This window comes from Carassius carassius, chromosome 36 (genome assembly GCF_963082965.1).
Source record: "Carassius carassius chromosome 36, fCarCar2.1, whole genome shotgun sequence".
Taxonomy (NCBI): Eukaryota; Metazoa; Chordata; class Actinopteri; order Cypriniformes; family Cyprinidae; genus Carassius; species Carassius carassius.
The window spans coordinates 17992560-18012930 of record NC_081790.1 but is presented as its reverse complement, the minus strand read 5'-3'; the positions used below and the strand labels follow the sequence as shown (position 1 = coordinate 18012930).

The 20371-nt window shown below is 35.9% G+C and overlaps 1 protein-coding gene across 1 annotated transcript in view; it reads right to left on the bottom strand.

The window, feature by feature from the left end:
• LOC132117355 (teneurin-2-like) overlaps positions 1-20371 on the bottom strand; it is a 154269-nt gene that overhangs the window by 76659 nt on the left and 57239 nt on the right. The window contains exons 2-3 of the mRNA XM_059526599.1: positions 16245-16454; positions 4909-5122 (exon numbers count right to left, since the gene is read on the bottom strand). Coding sequence (XP_059382582.1) covers positions 4909-5122; positions 16245-16454 — 424 coding nt within the window. The remainder of the gene's footprint in view (positions 1-4908; positions 5123-16244; positions 16455-20371) is intronic.

The following is a 20371-nucleotide window of genomic DNA, read 5'->3' as shown; positions in this document are numbered from 1 at the left end:
AGTAATGGCTGATAAAAAAATCAGCTTTGCTGTCACAGGCATATAATTCATCTCAAAATATATTAAAAGAGAACACAGTTATTTTAAATGTTAATAATATATCAAAATATTTCTGATTTTATTGTAATTTTGATTAAATAAATTGGCGAGCATAACCATAATGAAAAATAAATATACTAAAATGTATTTGAAACATATTTATTTTGTAAATACATTAACATATTTATATACTTTTAGCATATTAAACAGTCATACTTAAAGTCAGCTAAATTGGAACAACTCATTTTGTACTTAATGCAGTTTAATTTTGCAGAAGTAGAGCTGAAGTCCAACTTATGATATGCCTAAGTATATTTGATTGTGCAAATATACTTTAATAACACCTTAAATATCTTTCATTTAATGACGATATTTAAATATCACAATCTACATCAATACTGACATTAAATCACATTTTAAGCTTAATATTAAGAAGTACTTCAAATAAAGTTTAATTATTATTTTTATACCAGTTAGGCTCGAGGAATATGTCAGTAAATATGTTAATAGATTTGAACTATACTTAGTATGAAATCAATGTAATTAATCAATTTTAAATATATTACTTTTTTACTAGGAAAGATTCTACAGAAACATCAAAAAAATAAAGGCACCAAGACTCTTGAATGGTAGTCTATATATCTTCTGCTACCTCTGAACTTTTATTACTCTCAGTTTAACAAGTTTTACCATGCTTCAACATTTCCACAGATTACTACCAGATTACAACTAAACACAAAAAACACCTGGTTCATTTGTATATCTGGCGACGAACAAAAGTTGTTAGCGATAGCTGAGATTCAGACTAGGAAAGGCAACTATTTCTTCGCAGTATTTTTCCGCTGAGAAGTTAGAGGCCTGTTAGGGGATGACAAGTCATGTGCAGAACAAGTGAGAGAAATGACACCGGTGTTTCAAACAAGCCCACGGGGAGAGCGATAGAAGGGAAAAAGAAAAGAAAACGACAGCAGGCAGACACACAAAGCTCTTCCCTGACGCCTAACAGAGAATCTTCTCCCATTTCCGTCCACTAAGATGGAGCACACCGTCATTAGCTCCAGCTCAGGGGGGCACTGCAGGAGTTTTAGCCCAAGTAAACCACCTCTAATTGGGCTCCGTCTCTGTGGCAGGCCCAGTTTTTTTCCGGATAAATACTGAGCTTCCTAAACACGAGGCTGAAATCTCGAGACTATAGAAGGAGAGCTCCCAGAGCTCAAGTGTTCAGTGCACTCTGATACTGCGCTATTAACACACACTCAGTTGAGAATTTGATGGTGGTGTGACGTCCGGGAGGAAAAGAGTTTGAATAAAAAGAGTTTCTTCTCTCTGCTGCTACTCAGAACTAGGCCATTTCTTATGCACTTGACGGGAGATGACGATGGAGATCATATTTCATAAGATAATTAGTCTTGCATAGCTAGACACCGTGAGCATCTGGAGTTTCCCCTCTGTGCAGAAGAAACTGTAAGAGCATCGAACGAGTCTATTCATGTAGACCAAATTTGTGAGACTGGCCAGCACAACAAAATGGTTTATTTTCATCTGTCACCAAGAGATTTAAGACATGGATATTAAGAGTAAGAAACACACTCTCCTATCTATTTGTAATTTGGTTGGGAAATCTGCCTCATGACCGGATCTTGGCCAAAGAAAGCTGCTATGAATTCCAGACCTTCAGTCATCAGTCTGAAGGCCTGGCTACACGAGACTAAATTTTGAGCTACAGGCAAAAGAAGTGAAAAATGTCAGTTTTCTATAGTTAAATAGTAATTAAACATCTAAGATTATCTTTATTTGTACGTTTTCTGAGTGGAGTAACTTTTTCTCTCATCACTTCTGTATGACTGCTACTGCTTCTCACCACAAGTTGTAGGTCTATTGTTGCAAAGCGCAGCATTCCAGCTTTGTGAATATTCATATTGACAAAGCGATTATATGACAAGTCCAAAACAGTGAAATATGGTCAGCTGACTGACAATTGCAAAGCATGTGCATAAGACACGCCTCTCCAAAAGCGTAGACATAACACATAATCTGTTATGTCTAACATGAACTTTTAGTTAATGGTTGGTAAAAAAATATGATGTGTAACATTATATTAGATTCATGCATTACAGTAGGTCTTAATATAGATCTGTCTCAATGTTAACAATACATTAAAAGAAAAGACGGAATCACTTGCTGCTCTTGATTAAACTACTGTTTATTTGCATATTTGTTCTCATTTTTTATAACAAAGATAAAATGAAAAACAGCTATACTGTAATTAATAATATACTAATTATTATTAAGAAATAAATATGCAACGTTGCTTGGTGGTTTTACTTTGGGATCTTCAGAAAACATTTTTCTCAAAATCAACTCAATCTGACTCTATTGCCTTCAAACAGTTGTAGCTCATTCCGTTGTTATCCGATTCCAACAGGTATTTATATTTTATTTATATTTATTTAAATATCAAGGTATTTTAATGGAGATTGTGAAACTAAATAGAACTCATTTTTGAGAATTTGCTTATTCTGACTCATTTTGCCAGCACGAGACAAAAAAAATTAAATTCTGCTTAGTGAATAAAATTACATATTTAAAATTTTTGAATGTTTTGATTTATTTATTTTTTTTTGAATTCAGTGTTTTCAGTGAATATTTTTATTTTATTTTAATATTGTAGTTTATGTATGATGGTACCACCCTAAACATTCCTCCTAAACCAAGTTCCATGTCATGTATTTCAAATGTTTAAATTATTTATGATCTTATAATGCTCTAAAATATATTTTTGCCTTTAATGCATTGAGCTTCATTTTATTATCAGCTTGTATTGTATATTTGTAAATATTTTGATCATTTGCTAACTGTTTTTTATTCTCCCACACATCCTAATAGCCACAAGGCAGACAGCTGCGTCAAATAGTGGGTCAAACACCCCACCGACTCCACTACAAAAACAGCAGAGCTGAGAGTAGCTCCAAATTGCCTCTGTAAATACCCCATGGTTTTTATCTCATGAAACCATCGTGAGAAGTGCTGGGTTTGCACTTTGCAGCAGACAGGGCTGTCTAACAGACAAAGCAATATGAGGTAGAGGGAGTTTGAGGTCACGTCCATATGCCCTGAAAGAAGTCATTCTAATCTGCCAGTCAAGGGTAGAGCTTTGAAGTGTCAGGGGATTGTGGGTAGTCCGTCCAACGTCTGGAGGCAGCTTGATACGTTTGAAGGATCTGAGAGTGCATTTGCGTGCATGTGCGTGGAGAATATTGAAGAAGCAAACCTGCAGCCGCACAAAACTCTGATGAACTGGGATGCAGCTGTATGCGTCGGCGGCAAAAACTCCCTCCGAACTCCAGCCTGCTCCACCTGCGGTCCCCCTGGCTCCAGACTCCCGACCACTGAGACACTTCATCTAATGTGACAGCTGCACATTCCTCACTTTCTGTGACTCTCAACCAATCTGTCACCATATGGCCCTATTCCTCTCTTGCTAGTACTCTAGCATTCAAAGCTGAACTTTTTGTATCCCGTGCACGCCGTTGCAGCCCTGCTTTGCATGCTTGCCATCGCATGACCTATTTTTCAGATGGCACTTGCTTCATCTGAAAGTGAGTGTCAATTTCTTTATGGGAGAGAGCGATGGAGAGACGGAGCGAGAGGAATCTGTGCGGAGATGGATGGTGACTGGCGCTGATGGACGTTGAGTGTGTGTGAATGTGTGTTTTTGCATGTGTGTGTCCTGGCTCTTCAAGGATTCTGCGGTGTGAATGCATGTGCCGACACGGTATTGGACACGCGGCATGGTGCTGGGTGGGGTACTAAAGGAACTGGGTTGTGGTGTGTATCGGAGCACCTGGTGAATAAAACATCTAAACGATAGGGGGATGGGAACTGAAGAAAAAGAGAGAGAGAGAGAGAGAGAACAAGAAACAGACAAAAAAAGAATGTGTGTTTCATAAATAGTGTATATGGCATTAGAGGAGAGTATTATTGAGTCTTGGGGAGCAACCCTGCAGTCCTGCAAGAAGAGATTCACTATACTACACAATAAACAAACAAAAAAATACAACCCACAGAGACCCAGCACACACAATCTACTGTGTGAAAGTGTGACAGGCTGTGACTAAGTGTTTGGTGTGGGTCCCTGGGTGGGTGGGTGGGTGATATGGGTTTGAGTCTTTTGTGTCTGTGTGCTGTGGACTGGGGTATAATTAGATGCATCGACTGCCAAAATTCAAAATATGTATATAATATATTATAAACTCTCAAGTGAATCTGTAAATTAAAGTCTGGAAGTGTTGAAAATAGTATCATTTTATTTAGGATGATTACTGTATAATTACAAAAATACATAGATTATTTTAGATAATTAAATTGTAATATAATTGAATCTAATATAAATAAAAAAATAATACATTTAAATAATTGTTAATATATATAATGTATATTATACAGTGTGTAAAACCGTAAATTTGTAAGATCTTGTTTTTATTAGTAGTAAGTGTTATACATAAATCTAGTATAATTAGTCATCAAACAAATAGATTATCATATTTAAAGAAATTGTTGTTATTTTAACATAATATGAATGGAAATGAATAATGCATTTTAATAATTATTATGTTAATGTTTTATTTATTATATAATTTGAATCATATTATCTTACAATACATTTGTATATTTTTTTATAATATAACAATAATGTCCCCTTTATCAGGACCCAACACAAAAGACCATTAATCATTATAATGACAAGTAGAATGTATGTTAAATGACATTACACAACATAATATGCTGTCAATAAAAATGAACAAAAGCTCTATAATTTTCCCTAAATAAAATCTGCAGCCCTAGCAGGTGTCTTTTTGTGAAACTCACCGTGTCTCCAGCGGGACACTGCTGTTAAGAGCCCAACTGTCCTGGAGCTGGACAGATTCAGGGGTGGAGGGTCCATCTGGTGGGGCGGCAGTAGGTGCGTGGCTCTGCGGGTTCCGCCGGCTGCGATTGAGGGAATTAGCCGATGACTGGTGGTGGTTGTGCGGGGGAGGCAGAGGAGGTCGCAGGGAGGTCTGACTGTGATGACCAGACGCACCTGAAAGAGAGAGAGAGAAGGGAGATAAATCACAGAACATCTCTTCCTTTATGTTCCCTTATAGGATGCTGTCTGTGAAATGTTTTTAGACCACAAATTCAAAACATCTAGTTGTTCAGATTGCTTTGATTCAGTGAAACTGTAATATGTTTACTATTCAGTAGTCATGCATGAAACGCTTGTAACCGAAAGGAGGAGAGGTGAAATGCTAAACATATTGCAACAGAAAGAAGGATCAATTATGGAAAATAAGATCTAAGCAGACACACACAAAAAAGATTTTGATAAAATCTTTTGGTAGGTGGAGAAATAAACACGTCTGGATTTGAAGTTTCTATGAGTATGAAAACAAAAACTAATTTGCATTGCCTTCTAGCTCCTGACATGCTTGCTACAATAAAAAAATCAATTCAATGTTTATAGTTGAATACAGGTATATATATATATATATATATATATATATATATATATATATATATATATATATATATATATACATACAAACACACACACACACACATGTATATTATAATATATAAAGTCATAATTATAATATATTATAATATATAATATGAATTCTAAATATAATATAGTATAATTATTATATTATAACATGCACATTAATAATTCTAGTATATAATAATATATAATATGAATTCAAAATATAATATGATATTAAAAAAAGTTGCAATAATAAGGGAAATAGCTTAGTCCAGTTTTTTTATGATTTAGATATGCAAAAGTGTTCATTTTATAAACATTTAATGACAGCATGTACTGTTTTATTGTGCACTCATCTCAGCATGTTAACAATTGAGATACATAGGTAGGTACTATCTTTTACAGCACATAATACATGAAGATATTTGCCCCACCTGATGGTCTCTGAACAAATATTGTTTTCAAGCGTGTCTAGAGGTTTAACAGATGTGTCTACATCCCGAAATATCTAAAGTAAAAATTCAATTATCCACATGAACTACCACAAAGGCCTGGGTTTATTTCTGTCATATATTGTTTTTCTTCAGCGTAACGCTTGCAAACAACACAGTGAATATGATAATGTGTGTTTCACACCCTCCACCGCACCTCCCAGCATCGGCGCATGAGGTCAAACGGAAGCAAATTCTTCCAGGAGCCTGTGAAAAGAGGGGAGAGCAAGGGATTCAAAAGTGCCTTTGTGTCCCTTAAGAAGAGGTTCCGAGATGAAAGAGGATTTTAGACCAACGGGAGATCGGCTACGGTCTGAGGGCCAGGGCTGTGTAATCTCTCTCCATGCAGTGTGTCAGAGCGCTCTAAAAACGGAGCGCGACAAAACCCGACCGGGCACAAAGCCCTGCTCTCTCAGCTTACAGCGCCAGAGGAACTCTGGAGGAACTCTGTGGCTCCAACAATGGTGTTCAAAACACTGGATTATCACCCAATGACATGCCCATCAAAACCAGCCCGGCCACTTTCCACATACTGGAACAAAGGCAGGGAGGAACTTGTTCTTTTAAGGGCTTAAAGCGCTGCCACGACCGAGGCATCATTCTTTGTTTTTTCAAGGGGACCTGGCGTAGTCGGCTGAAATTGATACGACAGGCACAGAAGAAGCACGGTCTGAATGGGCTGCTGTGACAGTGGCCTTCAATGGACAAATAAAGGATGGCGCTTCTGGGCCAGAATGGCGCTTCTCTTCTCGTTCACATGTGAGAACAGCACGCCAGGGGTCTCAGTGTGAAGCGCTGGAATCACAGAGGGACAATGGGCCGCTCCTGTGCTTCCATTATCCTGGACGTGGAGCTCAAGCCAGAAAACCCAGCTAAAGTCAGTACAGTAATGCAGAGATTACAGGCGACTACTGTTATTAGCACAGAGTTACGTGAAAGAGCCTATATACAAAATCTCTAACTGTAATGTGCACATCTTTCCCAAGTAGGAGGTAGAAGACAGGGGGTCGTTTTAGACTTGTGGAAAGAGATATTGATTGCCTGGGTGTGTAGCTATGAATTTGCTCTCTGGAACATTCCTCCGATGGATGATGCGGCAACTTAATTTAACATATCAAACATATGACTACAGGTCGACCATTAGTGGATTTTGCAAATAACGAAAGCTAAGAGCAGGAAATATGTCTTTTAAATATAAAAATATAGTCAAATGGTGTGCATTGGGTTTTTGCTTTCTTTTTTAAATTGCTGTCATACAGTAAAACCCTCAAGAGCACAGAAAAACATGGTTTATATATAAATAAAATAAAATATATTTTAGATTTTTACCAGCACCAATAGTTCCTACATGTGCCAATTATTTTTTTTAGACTCAATGTATCAGTCTTCCCTAGAGAGTAAAAAACCAAATAATAAATAAATTGTACAATCCACAACAGAAGGACATTCAGTTTCCTAATCTCAAAGAACTAAGAAGAAAGCAGCCAAGGTGGGTCTTCTTCTCTTGCAAAAGAGGCAATAACAAAATTTCACCCTGGAGTTGTTCATGATTGAGTTCTGTAAAATGAACTAAAAAAGCTTCATTTTGTGCAGGGAAAGAAACTCTTTCATGACACAAGGTCACAGATTCTGCTCTCCTGCAGCTCGTTTCCTCTCAAAACTTCCGCTTACAACACGGGCTTCATAATGTGCAATTTATTGGGACACGAAACAGCTGTGAAGCTATTCTGTCCTCCGTTACTGACATTCATTTATTTCCCACCAGCCTCCATCACTTTATCTTTTCACAAGGCTGTGTTTCTTTCTCCCTCAGCTTTCCGTTCTTCACCATTTAGCAGTGTTTATGAATAATTGAGTTTTGATTCAGTGCGGCGGAGGCAGACAAAATAGTCGAAAAGCAACACAGCGACACTACGTGGGTTCAGAAGAGGCCTTTTTGCCTAAATTGAAACTTCCTGCTCTTCCTGCCAGCCTGTCCTTCTTTAAAAAATATTAACAAAAAGTCACATTTACATTCGACACATTTTTCAATGAAAAACTGCCATAAAGATAGCGGAAAATATCATTTATTTGGCTTGCTCTGTCTTGCTACACAAGCGACAGAAGAAGCTGCGAGTATTCAGAAATCAAGCGGAATAATAAAGAAGGTGTGTCTCTTGCCCCGCCTTCAAACACACACGCGCACACACACACACACACACACACACACACACACACACACACACACACACACACACACACACACACACACACACACACACACACGCGCGCACACACACACACACACACACACAGATTATATCTAGCTAGTTTCATTTATTTTTACAGAACCAGGAACAAAAGAAATATCTAAATAACACACAATTATAATAATAATTATTATTATTCATATTTTGATGATTATTTTGTTATTACCACTTCAATTTATTTATTATATTTAATTTATATTTTATATGATTTTTTAAAATTGTATTTATAGTTGGCTCTGTACAATAAGTTGAAAAAATTGCACCAGCTTTAACTTGAGCTAAATCATTAGTAAAAAGAGTGTAGTAAAGAAAAGGGAACAGAAAGAGATATGTGAGAGAGAGTGAACGGGCCAGAAGAAATGAGTTGATGCTGCTGAGACAGGCAGAGGAATGGAGGAAGAGATGTGGGACAACAGCTCTGCGTGGCGGCTTCTTGTTTCCAGCGCATGGCAATGGTGAAATTACTGAAGCCAAGCTTTGCTAGGCTATAGGCCATGCCATGACAGGGATTAAAATAAATTGCCCAACATGAGCGGTGGGAACGGTGGAAAAACAATAGGAGTAAAAGCATAAATGTCAATTTGGAATGATAAAAGACACAATCTAAATGTGGCAGGAGGAGCCTGGAGACAGAGCGGGGGTAATTGAGCTCTGTGCTATAGAGTTGAGTGTTCACAGAAAGAGAGGGAAAGAGAAAGAGAAGGAGAGAGCAATGAGGTGTCATGATTGGTGGCCAACCACCTTCTGTCTTTCATCCATCCTCAGACTAATTCTTCACGCACCAACCGCCGTTTTTTTCTTTTCCCTCGCTCGACAGATCTGGCTAGACAGTATATGACAACCAACAATATTTCAGAGCTTCAGTGAGTGGGTGTATGGGAACCTTGTCAACAACATGTTCACACTGTCATTCGAAGCTATGAACACAGAACATGTGAACACAGAGCTAATATACAAAAATATACTCATTAAAAAACTAATTAAAAAACATAAAATTGTGCATTTAAAACTCCGCAGACTATGAAGTTAAGGCACACACTGCCTTCAGAGCTGAGAAAAAAACAACGCCCTACTGGGGCAGGTGGTACAAGCGAAATGTTACAGTATGTCATGATATGAGTTATGTATTTCCTGGAAATTCAACCAAAAATGTATTATACACTACCACTCCTTTCTGTTATGTACACAAAAGTTACAAAAGATTTCTGTTTCAAATCAATTCTGTTCTTCTGAACTTTCTATTCATCAAAGAATAAAAAAGTTTTAGTGAAAGTATTTTGTTATTCTACAAAAATATAAGACACAGTGGTTTCAGTGTTAATAATAATAAGACAATAATTGCTGAAGGGTCATGTGACACTAAAGACTGGACTAAAATATAATCACATGGAAAAGTTATTTTAAACTGTAAAAATATGTCATAATATTACTTGTTTACTGTATTTTGGTCATATAAATGTAGCCAGGAGAGGAAAAATATGAACAACCTGACATCCATCAGTTTGGCAAGCAATCACAGCTACACTGACGTTATGCTTATCAACACCCTTTGATAACAACTTCCCAAGCTTTCACATGTTAATTGTATTGCATTCCTACTGATTCATCTACTGTGGCCCGGTTCCCACATTCTCTGACCAATTCATTTCATTGTATTTTTCCCGTAATTGTTTGTGATGACTAGATAAGGTTTCTTGTTTCTTTTTCACAGAATTGACTTACTAAGAGTATTTCAAGAAATAATTGTAAAATGACCATAATATAAAAACTGACATTGATTATAAAACATATTTCCCTGAAAAGTGCAAACATTCATTATCGCTATCCAAACAAGCCTAATCACTGCATCTCAGCCAATGGTACGAGTTTGGGGCGGGACTATCTGCCAGCCTGACCAATAGCTGATGGGGGAACATCCAGTCATAAGTAGCAAAGTTATATTTATAGCAAAATGCCAACAATACAATGTATGGCTTGAATTTATAGATTTTTATTTTATGCCAAAAATCATTAGAATATTAAGTAAAGATCATGTTCTATGAACATATTTTGTAAATTTCCTACCGTAAAAAAACGTAATTTTTCATTATTAATATGCATTGCTAAGAACTTCATATCCACTTTCTTTTTTACACCCTCAGATTCCAGATTTTCAAATAGTATCTAAGCCTAAAAAAAAGATCCTTATGACTGGTTTTGTGGTCTAGGGTCAAATACTATAAAAGTGAGTGAAAAATACACATAGTTTGGTCAGTCTCAGTCTCTTGCTTTCACTAAGAAGGGAGTAATTACATCCTATTCTGAAGACAATTACCACCTAAACAATTCACAAATCACAATTCCATTCATTATACTGCTAAAATTTAGGTCCCCTAATATGTCATTTACTCTGACGCTTGTCTGACACAAATGAAACCATTTTATTCGCCTCACAGCTGACAAACTTGAGCTCATAACCCAAACTTCCACCGATTTCCTTATTACCATTTTTTTCCCACAGTCAAGACACTCCAGAAATAGCGAAAAGAACAACACAGAAACTAGATATGAATAATTTATCTGCGGCATTAGCACGCTAAGAGCGAAGCTCTTTCCAGGAGCAGCGAGCGTCGAGCTGCAAAGAGGGCTGAAAACTGGGTGAACAGGATGACTCGACAGGGAGAGGATGACAAAGGAAGGAGGGACGGAGAGTGCCACAAAAACTGTGACGGGAAGGGTGGAGGGTGACTGAGGGAACGGCTGAGGGAGAGAGGGATGGAAAAAACAGTGAGCGGAATGACAAGACAGGTCTCCCAGATGCATGTTAAGCTCTGGTTCCCGAGCACACCTCGGACCGCATGGATGACACCTCTGAGACCGAGAGGCTCGAGCACGACCCGTCTCACTGCAGAATAATCACACACACATGCACGCGGAGGAGAAGAACATCAGTGCATACCAATTACTCTTGCTTCAGGGGTGGGAGGGATGAAGCGCAGTGAGCATTGCTGCCACCTCAGACCTGTGATGTATGTTGAACAGCCTGTACGTCTCGTAACTGAGCTTATACAACATATTACTATAGACCATTATTATTATTAATAATAAGAATTATTATATCACTATTAGTCAGATAATTTAATGGCTTTTTTATAATTTTCTTTCTTTCTTTCTTTCTTTCTTTCTTTCTTTCTTTCTTTTCTTTTTAAGTGATTTTAAGTAAAAAAAAAATTACAATCACTATTGCACTTTATGCATCAATATAAAGATTTTAAAAGATACAGTAGCTGATCCTATTTAAAAGTGTTAGACATCATTTTCATTAATATAATAGTCATTATTAGTCATAAACAGATGTAATTAGTAATTTTATGCATACAATCAAGACAATATACAAAATATGTACCAAAACGTAATTTTTGATTAGTAATATGAATTGCTAAGGTCTTAATTTGGACAACTTTAAAGGCAATATTTTTTGCCAGATTCCAGATTTTCAAATAGTTGTATCTCGTCCAAGTTTTGTCTTATCCTAACAAACCATACATCAATGTAAAACATATTTATTTAGCTTTCAGTATATTCAGTATTTATACATATTATGTATAAATCTCAATTAAAGACCTTATGACAGGTTTTGTGGTCCAGGGTCACATATATGCATGATTAAAATTATTAATATATATTTTTTGTAAATAATCACAGATTTAACTTGCATATATACGTAAACAAGTTGTTTTAATGCGCAGCCATTATTCTAATATTAATAATGACATAATAGTTAACAGCTATTGTATTTGCAGAAATTTCTCTGTATTGAATGAGAAATCATACAAGAGTAGAGATTGATTTTTTTCAGCAGACATCATCTAAAACAATAACATAATAATAACACTAATTATCTGATATCATATCTGCTAAATGATGAGAATTAAGAAGGAATAGTCTGCACAGTGATACTGATGGCGAACCATGATAATTCACACATGCTTAGAGCTGGCCGTGAAGGAAATTTTCAAAGGAATAACAGTTCTGCATGATCACCCCTATATTAAATATCTGCAAGTGTTTCGATGCACAGAAAAGTAATATGACTGTCTGGTGTCATGTAATGAACCTTCATTATAAAAGGATTATTATAATATAAAAGGCAAACATCGGTAGTATATAATCACGTCTTGAACAAAGATAGGCATAAAATTCCACTTCTTCTATAAAATTCTGACCCATTTCACAAAGGAGCAGCACATGTGGTATGATCCATCATTTCTACTATTCTGACTGATAAAAACACGACTGGTGCAAATATCAAAGGTTTTTCTCATTCTGCGTTCTACGTTTACATTCTATGTTTTCAAAGAGTGTTCATAGACTCCTAGTTAATTAACACTCTTAACTTAAAAAGGTGTCAGAGCTTAAAATATGCTGACATATTTTAACTGGAATCACCACAGCCTTCATAATTTAACTAAAGAGACTCTTTGTATGTTAGGTTGTGCAAGGCACGATATATCTTTCCTATGATCCTGCATCCGGTTTCATCATGTATGAACAAGAGAAAGCACAGATGTATTTATTTTTTGTTTTTTTTCAGTCTGGTACAATAAAATGTACTGGTGATAAATTATGGTGTGGAAATAAATGTGGTATATAATTACAATCTCAAACTCTCTGATTAATGATCCAGTTGTAAAAATGATTTGAATATAATTATAAAGCATTATTCTAAAAATCCAGTTGCTGGCCGTGTCAGTGATGCATCTACTTAAAGTATTACAACAGATTAAGAGTACATTTGATTAAGCACACATAAAAGATTTTCAATGTAAAATTCATAATTACTGCTAAAACTGAGCAAAAAGAATCCATAATCAAAACGTAATCAAAGCTACAAAACACACACATACACACATAAATTAATGAAAAACTTTTATGTAATGATTTTAGTAATTTAAGAATGTAAGTATAAATCTCTGCCAACCGGGTTTTACAAGAGACAAAGCTTCAGAATACTACAAAACTAAATATATTCTTAATGTCTTTAATTTGTGAATTATAGCATATTATGTCTAAACGAATTACTCTGAATGCACAGGCAAATCAGCAAAATATAATTATGGTATCTTTCAGCAGATATAGTGAGAAATTAGTCTTGGTCAAACATGGTCTGTTTACACACACACACACACACACACACACACACACACACACACACACACACACATATGCATGCGCGTGCACACACAAATAAAATAATGAATTTACCAATCCAATTTACACTTAATAAAATAAGCAAAGTGTGATTTTATATTCACATCATATATATATCAATATATTTTTTTAACATTTTAATGGGGCAAAGTTAAAGTTTTGCACTTAATTTAAGAAACATATTTCTCAAATCCAAGGGCATTTTTGTGAATGGCAAACATTCTAATAATAATTTAGTTTAAGAGTTTATGAAGAACAAGAGGACTGTCAATACAAGCATAAGGAGATGAAGAGAGGGTGTGAGAGAGATAGATGGAAAGAAGCACACAAAACCACTGTGGCGGGCCGAGGGAGTCAGGCTAGAATCATCTCAGGTCTCTTTCCCGTGACATACTGGTAACTGCACACAAACTAACCACCCACTTAAATGATCATGCTTTTTTTAATAAGAGCACCTTCAAACTAAATATAACTATATATTCAACTAAAGAAAGGGTTGTGATCCAAAAAGGTTTAGCGGGGGAAAACAATGCTGAATGCAAATGAAAACACAGACAGGTTGCATGACATGCCCTCATCCTTACAAAAAGAAGAAAAAAAAAGGTAGCAAAAACTATGCAAGGTTATAAAAGATACAACCCAGACAGTGCTTGCAACAATGATAAACATGGTTTGTGCTGAACGCAATGTGTTTATGCAATTAATTACTGGCTGCAGGAAGCATAAATGTTTCTTTAAAATGAAAGAATCATTTAGAAGTAATTCACAACATTTATTTCTATAATAAGAAAATAATAATTAAATCCAGCCTTGGTCATGTTAATAATTTTGTAATTCCAGGAAAACTGAGGTTTATTTTTGTATAATAAATAATTCTGATATTGTGTTGCATTCCCACATGGTTTCCAATTTATAAAAACTAGGGCTGTGAATCTTTGGGTAGACAGTGAATCATTTCGATTCACGATTCATAGTTTTTCGATTCGATTCAAGAAGGATTTTAGCAAACTCACAACTCGATTCTGCATTCTTTAAGTGCATTCTCAGGATTATTTAAATGCTTCCCCAAAATTCTTTAAATGCTTAATCAGGGTGCAAATCACACAGCAGCCTTTATGGAGTTAGAGAATTAGGGCAAAAAATAAATAAATCAAATTGTTAGATATTTATTATGCTATAGCATGACTTATGGCATATGTAGAAATTTATGTAAGCCAATATATTTAAGAAAAAAGGAAGCAGGAAAAAAGCTTTAATATTAGTTTTTCTATGTATAGTGTTAATATGGAGGCTATCATTCTATGTCACACCTTTACATGATGTGAGTTTCTTTATAATATAATAATAAAATGCTACAGTATTTCACTTTTCCTTCCTATCGGTGAAAGATGATTCTGGAAGAAAACACACCCGTTAACGAATGCAACTTTCATGTATGTGATTGAGAGATCAACCTCGTGCTCTTATTTCAAGGCTGTTGTTAACGCAGATGTTATTTTAATAATTTCCTTCTTACATTCAGTTTAACGATACTGTGAAAAGTAATTTATCATTCAGTGTAATTGTGCGTACGTTTTTAGACACTGACATTGTTTTTGCTCCGACCATGCAATAAATGCGCAGCCTTCAACTTTTCAGGTAATGTCAATGGTGTGAGCCACTGAAAAACTACAGAAAACTAAAAATACTTTACTTCAGCAGTTCTGGCCACGAGTACTAAGGATAGATCACACATTGGCTGCTCAAAATGTATCAGTGAGAGCACGAGCGTAATCCAGTGACAGGCGGTAAATAGTGGAGCGAGTGAAGGAGAGATGTTTTAAATAGATTGCTGGCCGAAATCAATGATTCATGAATCAAAAATCAACGTTTCAAGATCGATTTTATTGATGCATCGAGAAAACGAGTGAATCAGAAATATATAATATTTAGAGTTTTCAATAAATGAATGAAACCAAATGTAAATAAATGCTGTATGATATTTTCCAACCACTAAAATAATCAATGCATGTAATTGTTCTGATAGAAAAAAAAATTCTAATAGTGACCAAAAATAACATGAAATTGCTTGTTGCATGATTATGCAAAATAAAAATAAAAAAATAATTTTTGAATTCTGAAGCAATCTGATTGATTGAGTCATCAAACCCCGGGAGAAATCCGAGGTTAATCTTGTTTTAGAGGAAACTGTTATCTCAGCATCGCTGCAGGTCATTGGTCAGCCCCAGCTGGGATCAAACCTGAAACCTCTACGTGAACAGCCCAGATTCTTCAAGACAACCAATACTGAACCTATAATGCTTTTTAAATAACATTTTATTTTTAATGAATAATATTTAATATTTTCTTAATATTTCAAAATGATAAATAATACATTTCTCAACCTCTAAAATGACTGCTTTTATGTAAACAAAATTAATACCAAGCAATAATATAATTATCCAACACAATCCCTGTTGATAATAGTCATCCTTACTTTATGCCCCACTTAATGTTTTGTTTGAATTATCAATTCATCCCATAATGGATGTTAAATGCATTATGAATATAATTGTATGTTTCCTTTACAACACAGTTTAATAATCACCCTGATTTAATTTAATCACACCTTATTCTTAAATCTGGGTTATGGCAGCGGGACAGCATTGGTGTGCAGGACGGCTGAGTGTTGGTGGAGGGAGGGGCTGAGAGCGATGACAGTAGGGTGCTGGTTATGATGGAGAATGCGGCAGTGCAGCGAGACTCTCTTACCGGTGGTGGGGGGCTGTGCACGGTACAGGTAGGAGTTGGGGGAGAACTCGTCGTCGGGAGGGGGGTCCAGTATGGCATGGGATGAGCCGCTGTCCAAAAGGGGCATCTGACACTCCCTGATGGAGGTGGCGGCCTGGTGCAGGGGGGCGGAAGGGGGAGGAGGGGCTGGGGGGAGCAGACTGGATGAAGGCGTGGGAGGGAGGGGGCGACCTGAAGGACACACACACACACACATACACACACAGTGGGAAAAGTGTGTTACTTTATGGAGTGAAACCGTTGCCGATTGATGAAATTGCAACCAAATAAAGTGAATCACAACCATTTTATTCAGTTCCCAGTTGCTCATACACACCTCTCACAGGATCCGTAAGATGTTTAGCATTTATATTCCACAAGAAAAAAATAATTCAATTTACATAAATGATCCTAAATGATCCTGTTCAGATATTTAGATACCCTTGGTGGCCTTTTGTTACAGTTGCATATGAGTATATCAATTGCTGCAGGATGTTACCGTCACTGATACTTGAGGAGAAAATGCATTATGTTAAGAAACGTATAAATTAATTAATTAATTAAATCCAGAAAAATAAAATGCAATTTTTATGATTCATTTTATTTATTTATTATTATTATTATTATTTTAAAAAGGATGGGGGGGGGGGTATGAGAACTAATGAGCAGGATTGTATGAGCAGCTGTAGCATAAACCCAGAAACACTTATTTTAAGAGAAGGCAACAACCTCTGTTTCTGAACTATGTTTGTCACCAATGACACTTTCTTTCACATCTGTCTGTGCTCTGGATTTTCAATCTCTGCACAAAGTAAACTCTGACACGAGTTGTACAAAAACGAGACAGGCGCACAAAAGAAAACATAAATGAAAACACAGAAATGGAGCACTGAAATACAAGGTAGAGATACATGAAAACCAGAAGCTTGTAGAATAAATACCACATTGAAAAGAGAGAAATGTGAAGCTTTGAGATGCTCTAAAAATCCTTCAACTCTAAAAGCTGTGGTCTGAAAGGAGGTCAGCTTTGATGTGGCTTTTAAATTAATGAATAGGCTATGTATAAATAGATACGATCTACTGACAGTCTATATGCAATAGGTATTCACGGTATAGCGAAAAACAATACTCAGTATCTTAAAATATACCTCAATGTTTATGTCTTTGCTCAGCTTAAAGGATTTGTTTTTCAATCAAAATAAACATTGTAAGCCAAGTAGCTTTTGCATGCAAAAACATCATTTAGGAATACGTTTAGAAAGTAAAATGAATTGAAATTTGTAAAATTGGCACTAAATGAATACAAAATCTTCATTTAATCATTTTAATACATTCAGTCATTTAATTTCAGTTATGTGCACTAATATAAGAATTAAATGTTGCACAGTAATAAGCAATAACATTTACATACTGTACAAAAACTTATCTAGAAAGACTGTGAAATTAGACTAAAGATGTTGGTTAATTTGATATTTACCAGTGAAGTCATTGTGAATATATTCTGAATCTTCAATCATACAACATCAAGTTACAGTGGGTTTCTCTTCGTTTGGCTGACCGTGGTGATGACACAACGAGCAGAGAAAGGGATTCAGATACATGATCAACCCATCAAGCACATGCTGGGTTTGTGATTGGGAGCAAGGCCAGCTGATATATTCTGGACATTTTACCCCCCCATGCCATCCGCACTCGTGTGCAGCCAACAGTCAAAAGAACTGCTGTGCTGGAGTGGAACTGTGTCATCGGGGCTCTCCATGTCACGTCTACAGTGACTAATTTAATCAATTCTTCTTTCTGTGTCTATGATACCACCCAGCCCTGCTGTGGACGTAATACACACACACACACACACACACACCAAATGTAATGGCTCTCATTCACTAATAATTATGAACAAGTGCCGTTTCCCTCAGCTGCATAATATGTCTCAAACAGGTACATTTATTCGTATCCTCTTTCAACATTAATGAATGTGAATTGCTTAATACAGGGATTCCTAAAATTCAAAATTCAAGGATTAGCCAAAAATATTTTCTTGAAGTTTTTGTTTTTGTTTTAATAATATAAAAAAACACATTTGCATGTTCAAGGTTCTTTGATTTCAACTGTCAAATGGCATGTAGGCCAATAAATATTGAATCATTTTTAGTGCTTTATATAGATTTTTTTTATTTTAAAAATTATTTAGTTTGACATTGTTCAATTATTATAATTCTCATCAACAACAAATAACCCTTATTTGGAAAAGCCTGGCTTAATAAAAATAATAATTATGCAATAAGCAATTATGTCAAAACTACACAGTGATGTTTTCTGTTCAGGGATTTCATTCTTGTAATAAGGATCTTTCTTCACAATTTCAGAACAGCTAAATCAACCTGACTATATTGACTTTATGCTCACAAAAAAAAAATTGTATGTAGTTCAAATAATTCACAAATTATATTCAATTATATTAAAAGGATACTATGTAATATCAGTTAAATCAACTTGACAATATTGACTTTATTCCCACAAAAGTATAAAATTAATTTGAATGAAGATTATATTATATTATATTATATTATATTATATTATATTATATTATATTATATTATATTATATTATATTATATTATATTATATTATATTATATTATATTATATTATATTATATTATATTATATAAAAGGTATATTCAAGCGATTGTGCATATTAATGAACAAAGGCAAAAAAACAAAAACAAATGCCAAGTGTTAGCTTATTTATGAATCACAATTTCTGTGAGAAAATGCGCGCACATAGCTACTCACACTGCGATTATGATTTCACATCCTTTTCCAAAGAGAAAATCTGCAGTGGCACTTTATTGTCCACCATCAAAGGTGGAAAGACGGGAGAGGACGCAGTCAGACTGTGGGAAAAAGAGTGACAAATCACACCGTAACAAGCGCAATTTATCACTCTCCACACTCGCCCTTTCTCCTTTATCTGCCGTGTACACAGAGCAGACACCTGTGGCAGGCCAGGAGACAACAGCACACACAAACAAGGACTGCAAACCACACACACACACACACACACACAGGCGATCGTGTTGCCTTTCCCTGTCCTCTGTGAGTGTGAGTTGGCAGGTCTTCATGCTGGAGTGCAGTGGTTAGCTCTGTTTCAGGACTGATCCTCTCATGCAAACAGTGCAACTCCTGCACAATCCCTTTTTCAAGCCCTCTCACTCATTCTCCATTTTTCTCTCTCTTTCTGCTCATCCTCTGTTACGCTCTCTCTCGTCTTGATCTGCTGCATCTGCGTTCACAATGGGTTGGTCAGTGACATTTGCGAAGATTTATCAAATCAGCGTCCAACATAACAAACAAAGGCAAAGTAGAGCCGTGAACACAGAGGGTGGGAATCATAAGTCACGCAACATCCGAGCGACACACGAGGCCGCCAAACAAAACAACTGTTATTGCCAAGATTTCCTCGTGGAACACAATCAATGGTTTCAGATTTTCTAAATAACTACAATAATCAACTCATGTCAACTCTAACGTGTTGAAACACAATGTTGAGCTTTAATTGGTCGGTTTAAATGACCTCAGTAATGCCATTTTGCTTGTAGACTTTAAACAGCTCCAGAGAGGAACACAACATAACTCACAATGTAATGGAGTTATGGAATGGGATCTTAGGTATGGGGGAAATGCATTTGTCAGATGTTCTTGTTTCATAGCTCAAAAGACTTATTTGAGTTCTCCTTTATGTTTCATGTAATGTGTAGTGCTAAACAAATCTGATCTTGGTCTTGGGAGAATTTTAGAAACGTTTGAGTTCATACTGGAATCTCAGATGTTTGATTGCAGACATGATGATTGTTGTTAAGATCTCTTATGAAACTCTAGAGGAGACAACTGTGAAATTACAAGCAGAGACAGAATATTTAGCTTGAATATTTTTTTTGTAGCAGTGGTGCTTTAAAGGGAATTTTGGAAACAACTTCTTGGAGTAGATTTTAGCATGCTGTGCTTTAGTGTGCAGTACTCTCAGCATGGCAAGGCTCCTCTCTGAGAAGTTGTCTCTAAATTCATCCCTTCTAAAGCACCACCGCTACAGCCATCAATTCACAGCTTGT